This window comes from Punica granatum, chromosome 3 (genome assembly GCF_007655135.1).
Source record: "Punica granatum isolate Tunisia-2019 chromosome 3, ASM765513v2, whole genome shotgun sequence".
Lineage (NCBI taxonomy): Eukaryota > Viridiplantae > Streptophyta > Magnoliopsida > Myrtales > Lythraceae > Punica > Punica granatum.
Genome location: NC_045129.1, coordinates 32,005,445 through 32,018,445, shown reverse-complemented (window position 1 = coordinate 32,018,445; position 13,001 = coordinate 32,005,445). Strand labels below are relative to the sequence as shown.

General features: G+C 36.0%; 1 protein-coding gene across 1 annotated transcript; it reads right to left on the bottom strand.

Annotated features, from left to right (window-relative positions):
* Positions 1-2,614: 2,614 nt before the first annotated feature.
* On the bottom strand, positions 2,615-4,727 carry LOC116198945. Its single transcript, XM_031529220.1, has one exon. The coding sequence runs from the start codon at positions 4,437-4,439 to the stop codon at positions 3,507-3,509; it is 933 nt and encodes a 310-aa protein (XP_031385080.1). The 5' UTR covers positions 4,440-4,727; the 3' UTR covers positions 2,615-3,506.
* Between the last annotated feature and the right edge of the window lie 8,274 nt (positions 4,728-13,001).

Genomic DNA, 13,001 nt, shown 5'->3' with positions numbered 1-13,001 from the left:
GATGCCCGTTACGATCGAATGCTGCCAGTTAAAAGACCTTAGATTGTGTCAATAAGAAAACGTGCGTGCAGATGTATTTGCTATAAAATTGCTACTCGAGAGAGCCGGATTTCTATACTGCAATTCCTTTTAGCCTCGTCTGTCTGCACCTTACTGTGCCAAATGTGTGGCCAGCATACAGGAAAAGAGGTGAAGGCAGAGATTTGAGCTGATCCAAATTCAACAGAAAGCCAGTTAGGCAGCTTACTTACAGACCGTTCCAGTCTTGAAACAACTCACGGGATTTCCTCTTTGGCTTCTGGGATGCATTTCTGAATTGGTAGGACCATACACAGTCGAAAAATCATTGTGCAGACACATAACAGAACGTCGGAAAGAGTCACTGTTAAAACAATTCCCGGCTCGGAATGGAGTGGTAAGTGTTATTCTGGCAACAGGACAAGTGCAATAGATTGCATACATGAACGAATCCAATCTTTTAGAACCGGACTCTGGTCTTCCCAGTGGATGGAGAAGAGAGGATTGCCTCGTGCAGATGGCACAGGGAATTGCATATATGTTCACATACATACCTGTCCGGTTTAAATAAATCATTTGCATCAAAACTAACTTATATATGAGAATTGTTTCTTGCAATTTCTTAATAGTATTCAGTGTTGGGCTGCAGTTTACATGCTCATCGGGATTCAATGGGCACCTACATCTTCATTTCGTGAAGAACTATTGGCTTGGCAAGCAATTGAAGATCGGAAAGAGAGAAATAAAGTTATTGGAATGATCCCGCTATCTCTTTTCTGGCTTTTATGGAGGGAAAGGAACAATCAAGTTTTTGAAAATTTGGATAATCCTATTGATATTTTGGTAGCAGATTAGGAGATGCTAGCTAGCCTGCTTATTCATGTAAATGATCGTTCAATTATCCTTTGAGTTTGTTTTCGCTTTTGTACATTTGGTCCTATAACTTTTTGCATGTGTTTGCATCTTCTTCGTACTTCTTAAATATAAGTCATTGGCCTTTACCGACAAGAAAAAGAAGTAAATTGAACTGTTCATGACCATGTTAGTTATTTCTCTTAAATAAGATTTCGAGTACAAGTCTTGTAAATAGAAAAAATTCATGATGAATAGGTCGATTGGAAGAGCTTTAATTCTTAGTGATTGGAATATGAGTTAGTCATAATCTGATGGGCTTTCAAATACCAGTAACATAGGTTGAAAAAAAATGAACTGTTCACTCACGAGACGATGCTGCAGATTCCACATACATTGTAAAAGAACTCCATGTATATAATTTTTTGTTTGTTTGTTTTGACCTGTATTGTATTCATTCCTTTTCTATATCCTTTTTCTTTTTGGTGCCAAAATTTGTAATTTACTTTGTTATAGAATTTTTTTTTTGATCAACGTGGGTTAGTTCAAGTAATTCGGTGCTTATTCTCCTTAAGCAAAGTCTCAAGTTTGAATATTGTGAATTGAGAAAATTCACGCTGGGAAAGTTTTACCTCTTAGTGGACCTACCCGGCTCGAGTGGATTAGTCGGGCGCAATGGCTCATATCGAAAAATTAAAATCTTTAATTTAAGGATAAAAAGGAACACTAATCTTCCCATAAATTTTATGCCGGAAAACAGTGCTCAGGACTTGAAATGATCAGATAATGTGCACTGAGATAAAATGGATCGATTTCCTCGTCGTAAAGAAAGAAAATATTCTGCCAATTTCATCACTACATATCTCACGATGTACCTTACCTAGGAGTAGCATCGTAATTAAAACATCATTTGTATCTGTAAAATGAAAGGAAAAAGAATTAGAGCGATTGGACATTGGCAATATCAGACCATTGCCCGAATGATAGATCTCCTACAGAAGCAAGGTAAAAGGCGCATTTTCCCGACTTGGATGTCCAACCATGAATATTATTTAACTCGGTTATGTTATTGCCTAGTATAGGGGAAAAAAAATCATTTACGAAAATCACTGTTTTATAAACAGTGATAAAGTCAAATTTATGCTATCACATTAAAAACTTCACCAGTCCTAAGTCGGTGATACCCCGCCTACCCACAACCTCATCCTGTCAATGTCAATAATTGATCATATTCATTGACCTAATGCAAACCCTTCTCTATGTTATATCCCAGAAAAAGGAAAAGTCACAGTACATTACCCTTTACAGCAGCTTTTATTAATTTTATGTATTCTCTGGTCAATTGCAAATAATAATTTCAAGTAACATCACACCCGCAATTAGTTTGCTATACATAGGTGCCTTATATTGCAGCCATGGAGGACAATTGGTAACGGGGACAGATCTAGCAATATGAGTCAAGGGCGGCGAAACTAGAGGAAAGGTGAAGAAACAATAACATCGTAAGTTAAGGGGACGAGAAGAGATAATTTCATAAAAAAAAATGACCAATTGGATGTAATATATGAATAGTTTTATAACTTTTCCCGACTCAAGGGGGCAAGCGCCCCACGCACCCCCAAAATCCTTCCCTAATCGGTGATTTGATCTTCAAATCAACCCAAGAGATGACTCAAAACTCTACAAGAAACACTAAAACCAAAAGACACTTAACTCTTTTCTCTATTTTCGTTTTGTTTTTTTGTTTTTGTTTTTGTTTTTGTTTTTTATCATTTCTCCTCTTTTTGACATTTTAGGTTAACTCATAAACTGAAGTTGTCGAGAAAACAATAAAAGAGACGAGATTTAGATAATGATGGTCAAGAACTATAATGTGCATCACTATCAGAATATCCTCAGCTTTTATATGCCATCTCCCAAGGTTTTTAGCACCAAATCTTTTCCCAAATTTTTCTAAGGGAAATTGATTTGATTATTTCCTATTGGTATATTGCTAGACTTCACAATTGAAGCTCTCACATTGGCTCCTTTCCCTCTACATAATTGAGGGACAAATCAATATAATTAATTAGCTTAGGGAGTCATAAATTGCTAGGCATGCTAACTAACTAAGTCTATGCAGTGGTTTTCACTCATGTAATACTTTTGACTCGAAGGGCAATTAAAGATAGTCTCATTGACGGAATCGAATTATATGAACCTCTTGATTTCAGGCCGAGAGTGCATGCATGTTACATGTATTCAACACTCCTTTTCAAATAATTAAAACTTTTACGCGCATCGATGAGATGTAATGTAAATGAGGTGGGCAACATGACTGGCGATATGGAGAGAGCTTGTACCGAATTAATCATCACCCATCGATCTAAAAATCGTTGTTGCAACTCCAGGATCTATGGCTTTCTATTCAATCTTTGTTTCAGTTCCCATATGTCACGCCATCCAATGGTATATATGAGTATTAACTTTCCAAAAGAAATCAAAACAGAACTCAAAAAAAAAAATTTGAACAGAGTCAATTAGAAAAAAAAATATGAAAACCGGAAAACAAATTTCTGGACGTGTTAGGCAGAGACTAATGATATCAGTTGATGCCCTAATAATCAGATGAAAGGCTAATTTCTCTTTTAATTCCTTTACTTACTTGCATAAATCAATAGAGAGAACTCTCCTCTGTTGTTTTCTTCATCCTTCTGTGGCAACAACTTCTCCTCCAGCCACAACCTGCTGTCCAACCCACTCCTAGTCCGGAACATGAAAACTGCATAACCCGAACCCGGGCTGTTGAAGAACCAATCGTGCAGGTCCCACATTAGATCAACAAGCAAACCATCGATGAATATCGTCTGGTTGCCCCTGAAATTCCACATCAGCCTCTTCACCCGCATCTCGACCTTCCTGTCCACGTACACCAGCAGGGCCGGGTGCTTAAGTCCCTCGTTCTCCCCGACGAACCGTACCACAATATCGTGCACCGGCCCGACCCCGCCGAACCGTGCCCGAGTGGAGTAGATCGTGTTGCCCGAGCAGTGCTCCCGCCTCGAGATCAGGCTGAACTTCCCGCCAGCCGCCCCGACCTTAAACCTCTTGAGAGCAGCCTCCTGGGACATGTCCCCTAGGATAAGCCCAATTTCGGAGTCAATGACCGCCACCACATAGAAACTGTTGGTCGGCTCAGGGCTCGCGTCGAACCTCGCATTGGATAGGTCCCAGAAGACCTCGATGCGGGGGCTGGAGGGCGAAGGTGACTCAACCGGCTTGCTGCCCTTCTTCTTGCGGAGGAACAGGGAGCTGGTGTTGAGCTTGAACGAGGCGGGTGGGTTGGTGCCCGGGCTGCCATCAGTGCCGAAGTATATGGTGAGGGCATGGCCCGCATGCGTCTGGAGCCACGTGACAGTGATGAGGAGCTGCTTCTGCGACGACAGGATGGTTCGGTAAAGAGAAGTGATGGCATTCCTAACGGAAGGGATCAGAGCAGGGGAAATGCAGGCATTGTGGGAGTAGCTAGTACAAGCAGACTGTGACACAATCACAGAGCTTTCACTGAAACAGGACACAATGTCTCTCATCTCAAGAGGCAGATTATGATTGGCGCCCCCCTCCCCCCAACAAAAAAAAAAAAAAAAAAAAAGACAGACAGAAGATTGAAACTTGGGAGACTGGTTTTGGATTGTTTCCTGAGGTTTTCTGGGAAAATGAGGAGATTGTGTTCTGTGGGTGTTTTCAGTTTTTTTTTGTGTGGGGAGAGGAAATGAAACTTGGGAAAATTCAGGTTAGCAGAGGAAGGCTCATTGATGAGTATTAATTGGGGATCCCTTTTATTATGTCTCTCTCTTTCTTCCTTCTCTTATCTGAGTAGTCTGCATCTTCCTAAAAAGAAAATAGAAGAGAAATGGAAGGTTTTATTAGCCGAGATTAATTCACGCTAGAACGTGGCTTGGTTAAATTCACCGTGATAATTACAATTGATTTCGAGTTTCTATATTGCAAATAAAGAGAACTTGACCGTGACGAGGAGCTGCTTCTCTTGTATGTAAGTGCAGTCCACTCACATAAAATATAGTTTATTAAATGCACTACACCTCGTGGTTTAACCGAGTAAACAAGCTTCTCTAGTTTACGGGCTATTATGTTTACTCCCTCTTATTTGTTTTTGTTTGATAAGTCCCTCTCTCTCTTCTTTCTTATTTGTAAATTGACAGGTCATTTCTAAGATATGAGGGCATTTAAATAATTGGAGTTGGACTGGTCTCATCTCAATTTCTCGTGTTCCGGCATTGGTTGTGACATGGATCATGGTGTGTCATTAATTCCTTTGTCTAGGGGTTTATTAATATAATCCAATAATTAACAAAGCTTACTTGCAGGGTTGAAATTAAAATGCAAATATATTTGAGATTCTTCTGCCATCATTTACGGTTTATTAGTAAGAGTAATTAAGAGATGCAATTATAATGATAATGAGATTTATACTGCAAAAATAAGGTTTCCACGAGTGTGTAATAGTCGAAATACGGGCACAAAATAAATTCATAACCTTATGAGCAATCTCGTTTTATGGGGATGCATGGAATTATTAAAAAAGAACATGAATTTTTCTCAAGTAGTTTTATTTTAATTTATTTTGACTTGAGCAGAAAAATTGAAATGTGTGGCCCAAAAAATGATTTCCTTATTTTTGTGTTAAAAAAAGAATTAAAAAAAAAGAATGTGGCATAGAGGGGATGATGATGATAAAGTGGTGACCCCACAAAATAAATTGTCTGTGAACCCATCATCTAACTCCTACTCCCATCACACCTATGAATTAAAGCTGGAAATAATGTGACATACAAATTAAAATGTATCCTTTTTTAAAATCTTTTTCCTCCTTTGCTTTTTTACAATTTCATCATCATCTTCTTTCTATCCAAGATATTGAAAATAGAAGGAAAAAAGAAAATCATGAATAAAGGGAGAAAAAGGTCAGTGTGACTATTATTATTGGTGCAGCTACTGTTAGGTTGTTTCGCCCCCCTTTTGCAACAAAATATCATGAACTTGCAGTTGGGAGAAAATTGGGTCGTTTTATATCAACAAAATTCGATCCACTCTTTTGATTATAAGGAAACTACATGGGCCTAGTGCAAAAATAGAGAGTGAAAGATAAAAGGGCATCAAAAAGTCTCGCCGATAAGAATCAAATTCAAAATTTTTTAATTTCAAAAGAAGACACACTTGTCACTGCACTATACCTTCTTTCTCTCCGTCAATTATCCCTTCTATTAGCTCATCATATACTCGAATCTCATTGTACATTGCATCATAGTTATCGAGTGATACAAAAAGATTACCGTTCCATACAAAAAGGTAATATCTAGAGAAAAAAAAAAAGGAAAGAGAGAAAGAGGGTATATAGTCTAATAGTGCATGTTCTCGTTTATTAACTTTGAGGTTATGAGTTTGATTCTTGTAGTGGGACGATGCATACTTTTTTATTTTTTTTTATCAAGATATTAGGATTTTTATTTCTATTTCATTAATTTATATTCACTGGTCTCTTTTGTAATCGGAAAAAAAAAAAACATACATAGAAGAATATGAGAATAAGGGGCAGAGAGAACATTATTAATGGATAAGAGTCGAGAATCCGCTAATTAATTAGAGAGGAAAATATCAATTAATTACATTATTAATTAGGTCTCTTTTGGTTGTTTAATGAGGAGGCAAATTAAAAGGATATGGACCCTCAGGATGATCTGGTCCCTATGGCATGTTCCCCCACTACATGGTCAAGTACATCCTAATTGCTACGAAAAGGACCAAAAAAATTATAGAGGTTGAGAAGGAGCAGTCATTGACTCATGGATGGTTGCAATGCAACTTGTGGATTGCCCCAATTGATTTTCTGTCCACCGATAATTAATCGCCATGCGAACAATCGCACAAATTATTCCACGGCATTATAGTTCTTTGCGGGTTGTCCAAATTTGGTTCGTGATCGAATTGGCATTTTAAATTAATGATTCGCTGACATAAATTTGAGCATGCAAACCGAACTACTTGGTTAATTGATTAGGTGCACATGTGATGCTTTTTGAGGGAAAGAGGAGAGCAACTTTAGAGCGGAGATTCAAATTATTCTACTGGAGACAGTATGAAATTGAAAATATTCAATTGCATTACATCGAATGTAGTCTATCACTAATAAGAGATAATTAAATCTTATGAAATACACAATCTATTGTATGCATCTAGATAACATCACGGAATACTTTATATCAAATATATATCTATTAATACGATATCGATATCAGGTAAGATCAACGAGATGTAAAATTATTAGTCTATTAATACGAAATCGATATCAGGTATGATTCGCCCTTAATTTGCATTATTTTAATAAGTGAAATCAAAGTCGCCCTTGGATTGGAACAAAAAGAAACGGACTATTTTGGATTAACCCAATCCCTTGAATCAATTCTAGAATGGACGGAATGACATGAATGTAGGTGGCTGCCTATTAATATCTTTCGGTGAGTACAGAGTACTAAAATTTAATATGTTAGTTAATTATTTCTTAATCCCATACTATTTCTCATTTTAGCATCAGCTTGATCTTGATTGCGAGGTATCTTCAGTCATATGAGCCCCATTTTTTTCGAAAAGACAGGACAAAAAGGAAGAGAAATACAGTAACGAAATCTTAGATATAATTTCTTCTTCTTCTTCTTCTTCTTCTTTTTTTAATTAAGAAAGGCTCATGTGTATATAGGAGATGGGGAAACAAAGAGACTGGAAAATTTCAATGGTATGAAACGAATCAAGAGTGAGCGCAATACATCACCTCTCCCAGCTAGTCTCGCTTCATTTTTTTTTTTTGGAGATTACAAGGAATGCTCATAGGCTAAGTACAATAGAATAGAAATCATAATAGCTAATAAAGAAGCGTAGGTAGTCCCATTAAATATCGACTCTTGATTACCAGGTGAGAGAGTGTGTGCCACTATACTGCACTGTCTTTTGATAGTTCAAGAAATGATTTTGATAAAAGTGATTTCTACAATTTTACGGGAAATAGTTATATATGTTAAGAGTTGACTATTTATGATCTCTTTCTGCATGAATACTTCCTTTCCCCCAAATATGGACCAACGATAGAAGTGTATGCAACATGATTGCAAGGACTTGAAAGAGAATCACGATACCTAATGATGCGACCCCATATTAAACATATTATGACGATATAATGACCGCTATACTTCATCTAGCAGTCCAAGAGCAACGCATTACTCTCAATCCAAATCCTCGCTTGATGTATATCGGGCAACAAAAGTTGCAGCAAGAGTTGCCCGAGCTTCCAATTGAAGTGGACAGGGGGAATATCCGCTCTCGAGTGCCAAGAGAGGAAGATGTTGTCGTTTGAGGCGCAACCCACTCCCTGCAACAGCTCGAAGCGGCATTTGTATTGATTTTGATTCACCAAGGGTTGGGAGGGCTTGCACCGCTGAGTCCTGTGGTGACCTGAGAGCTGGACAAGTCCTTTGACGGGAGTGATCATTGCAAGTCTTCAGCAATTTAAAACTACTGCAATTAAAATTAATGTTTAAAATACAGAATAAATAGAAACAATTTTTATAAGCACCTATAAAGATACTTGAGAAAATCACGTTTTCAATCGCCAAAATTAACCAAACCAATTAGTTTACCAAATGCTGGTTCTGCTTAAAAATCCGCAGAAAATACACTTATGCAATCGCCACCACACTCCTAAACAAAGCCTAAATTAAATTACATGCAGTTTTAATAATTTGAATTATTATTACTAATAATAGGGGTAAATTGTTTAGACATTGGGTAAATTGCCTAAATTTCATGTGGATTACTAATTGATTGAGTAAATTACTCGGTCATCGTTTAAATTACTAATACTAATTTTGAGTAAATTACTAATATCTAGTAAACTATATATACTCGATAAATTACTTACATATTCAATAAATTACTTGCATATCGAATAAATTACTTACACTTTCAGCATTTAATTTGTAACTCTAATAATTTACCTGGGTTTGTTTATATTACCAAGACATTAAGTTAATTACAATTTATGAGTAAATTTAAAAAAAATTAAAAGAATATATTTACTGCGACTTTATTGGCAGGTAGAGGGGGCGCAACCATTAATGAAGAAAAGGTGGAAAACTAAACAAAGAAAAGATTGCTTTTATATTAATTTAAGGATGTATATTTTGCATGCACCATATACTCACTTTTAAAATGATTGCACCGTACACTTTCTTATAGAAATATTCATTTTTAAGGTTCCATAAATGATAAAAGTTAATAGAGCCATAAAGAGTGAATAAACCACATTATCCAAAGAGTCTCGTGAGAAGAACATATGTCTTGATAATAAAAATTTGCAATATCGAGGAGTGAAAGAGGAGATGGTGCCTTCAAGTAATTTTTGCAGTGATTTACTTCCAAATAACATGATAGTACTCGATAGAAAATGTAATCCCCATAGAGTTCTCTCGGGAAAAAGATATTGAGCATTCTTTTTTTCTTTTTTCTTTTTTTTTAATTATAAGTAGGTATCGAGCATTCTTGTTTTGCATTGTGAATATATCTATACATATATTTTTTTAAATTATTAGTATGATGCATTACTGTTTTATTAATTCATCATGTATAAAATGTGCCGATTCCTCTTTATATATCATTTATACTATAGGTAATCGTGCAGAAACTGTATATTCTGACCTATATGTAAATCACACTGGGAGATTCATATAAAAACGATTCCAATAACCTTAAGGAGTCTGGCACGGTTATTAAATGGACAAACAATTGTCCATGGGAACTACTGATTAAGTTTCAAATTATCTCTTTTTTTTTTTTAAAGATAAGTGCTGTGAATCTTTCATTAATCAAAATTATCCAAGTAACTACGGAGATTTAGGCCAAGTTGTTTAGAAATTATGTATAAATTAATAATTAATAAAGAAAATAAATAAATTGCATTGAAATTTAATTCTTGATAAGATTTCTTGACTTTTCCATGTGAATTCTCTTGTTTTGCCAAAGCAGAAGGAAAAATAAGACAATGTGGAAAACTTTGCGGGAATTAATAGAACAGCAGCTCTCGACATCCTGTAACGGTGAATTTAACTTTAATTTGCCTAATTGGAAAACTCTATATGTGGCCGAGACCTCGACTCGATATGGAAGACCTCTTTCGCCTTATAAATCAACAGTACTTGCATCAGGATAGCATTAATTTTTTTATTTTTTATTTTTCCGGCGGGGAACACCCGCATTAATATGAGTACATTAATAGAGTACAACACGATTACAAGAGTCCAACGCACTTGACGAGAAGGTACATGTAAACATGTGATATTGTTAGGATAAGCGAAGTTCAATTGGTTAACATTAATCACACAAAAGAGAGCTCGTACTAGAAACCATCTGAACATATAAACCGAGCAATTTGGAATTAACTCTCTAATGCACGTATTATTCGCCAGAATTTATATCTATCACGAGAGATCAAGATGCACTGAAAATATTTCATTTTCAGGACAAGCGAATGTTCGTGCAAGAATTAGTCTTGACCAATAACTGGGACTTTTCGTAGTCCCACCAAGAAAGGAAATAAAAAAGTGTTGCAATATTTGCAAGTCATATGCTCATTGATTAATAATTAATGCAAGAAATTCCGGTTGAACTGTCTCAGCCAACAGTTTGTGCAAAATAATATCAACCAAAAGCTGCTTGATTAATTAATTAGCCTCCATTAATTAAATCCACAACCATTAAATGAGTGGAAAAGCTAAAGATCATAAATCAAAGTAAATGTTATATATTTAAAAGCCACCATCAATAATTTAATATACTCAATGCGTTCTGACTGTTTCCTTAATTTAAATGTCAAAAGTAAGTTTGTATTGTCTCTCTCTATGTGTTGTGGTCAATGAGCTTCATATATACAGCTAGATGATCAATGAGGAGCTAGCCACGATCTGGAACGATATGCAATGGCAATAGATATTTTAGAATTGAGCATTTTTACTTCGGACGAAAAAGTTTTCGATCAATCGATGTATGTAGTTCTTGAGCTCAGATCTTACTTACTTTGCTTCAATCAATTTCTGTCGTGGTTCTGATGGACATTTTAGGGACACACAAAAGGAATTGTTCTGACAATTTTTCTAAAATAATCATGCTGAAAGTGTGGTCGTATTTCCTATTATTTTCTAATTATTTACAGAAGTATGACAAAAAAAAAACTATTATTATTGAAACCTGAAAGGAAAGTTCGAACAGACCGTAATTTATTTGCTAGAAAATAAAATTGTTTAATTTCTTAAGGGATATATTTTAATTTATTTTTAACACAGTACCATGGTGATAACAAAGAATTCCCGGAAATTAAGGTCATGTTTGGGTGCAAAAAAGGATTACTTTTACGCAAGTCAGCACTTACCTTTAAAAAAAAAAAAAAAAAGCTAGTTGGCCTTTGGTAGCCATTTCCTCCCATGATCCCCCAAACGCATTGCCATCACATTCATATATGTACATGAAGAAATTCACAAGTACCATAAGTAAATATTACAAAATATGTCATCTTATGCTGCATAGCTTCAATTCTTCCGAGGGTGTCGAGGGAAACGCTTATTTCGACCTAAATATGAATGATGGTTCTAAAATGATCATTTGATATGATCGATTTGTTCACTCATTCGTCTGATACATTTATTGATTTTTATTTTTTATTTTTTATTTTTTAGTTGAGCATAACAATAGAATGTGAAATGACATCTCATCAACCTAATAGCATGTGCTAACTTTAGTTTCCCCAAGCTAATACCCCATCGAAAAACGACAAAAGAAATTAAATAATTAGCTCAAGCTAAGCCCTTACACAATCATCTTTGAATCTCACAAGTCAATGATACTTATATTTGCTTTGCACGTAGATCAATATCGGCTTTTTATGGCTCAAATTTGTTGCTTCTTGGAAGTTGTCCTTTTATATAATTTTCTTATTAACTATTATAATTAGTTAGAAATAATGAAAATAATTATTTATGTGTGGAAAGTGATGCTTGAAATTCTCGAATATCTCAATTGCATCAGCCTATTATGTCATCACAAGAATGACTTATTCATCTCCCCATTTCCTAATAATTTCATACAGGTCAGATGAATCCACAACAGATTGCTTTATGCCTTCCACATCTTTAGTGATCCATAATATAGAAATTTGACGCTTGCACGTCTTACCTTGCCTCATCCTTAGTTGATTACAACGAATAGATGGTCCAACTCCGTTATTATATCCCTCTACTCGAAAATTTTGAAAATAAACATCAGGCTCGATCGAACATCGGAAAGGAAGAAAGAGATGAGTGCACCACAGTGGGCCTCTTGACTATATGTTATGGATTCACTCTGGGCAGATAAAGCAGTTGACAAGAAACTTCATCAATCGAAGCTAACAAGCTAAATTGATTTTACTGATTTAATGATCTGTCGAACACAAAATAATATCATGGCGTCATGACCCTTCCAAGGATCCGATCCAATAGAACTGATCATCGTTGGAATGAGATCCCGGTTGCCTTATATGAACCACAAAAGAGATTATGCTCCCTTCTGCTCGCAATTCAGTTTGCCCCTTTATACCACGCTATACTTGTACTTGTGGAAAATATAGACGCAGCGGGTTAGGAATCGATTTGCCCACCTAAAACACGTTTAGGTTCAGAAGCAAGTAAACATAACTGATAGCTCGAATAAGAGACAATTTCATTCATTTCTTGCCTTCTATCTGCAGATTACATGCATACGTATAGATGTGGAAATGAAACCCCACAAAAAAGTGCACTATCCTGGAAACACAAAATCATTAATTGCTCCTCAACCAAACACCGAAAGAGCCGAGACTAATAATGGCGCTCAAAACTTCCGAATTTGTTCTCCCAAAACAAGTTTCCAGCCAACAACTATTTCATTTATTACCTATTGACTTCTCCTAACCACATGACAACTGGAGCTACTTTGGACCTCTGCGAGTGGCCTTGGGCTCAGCCCTCGATCATAATTATCCATGGATGCTGCTAAGATGGCCTCCGTGTCAAATA

Coding starts and splice junctions, on each gene's coding strand:
- LOC116198945 (XM_031529220.1), bottom strand. CDS start 4,439: ATGAGAGACATTGTGTCCTGTTTCAGTGAAAGCTCTGTGATTGTGTCA.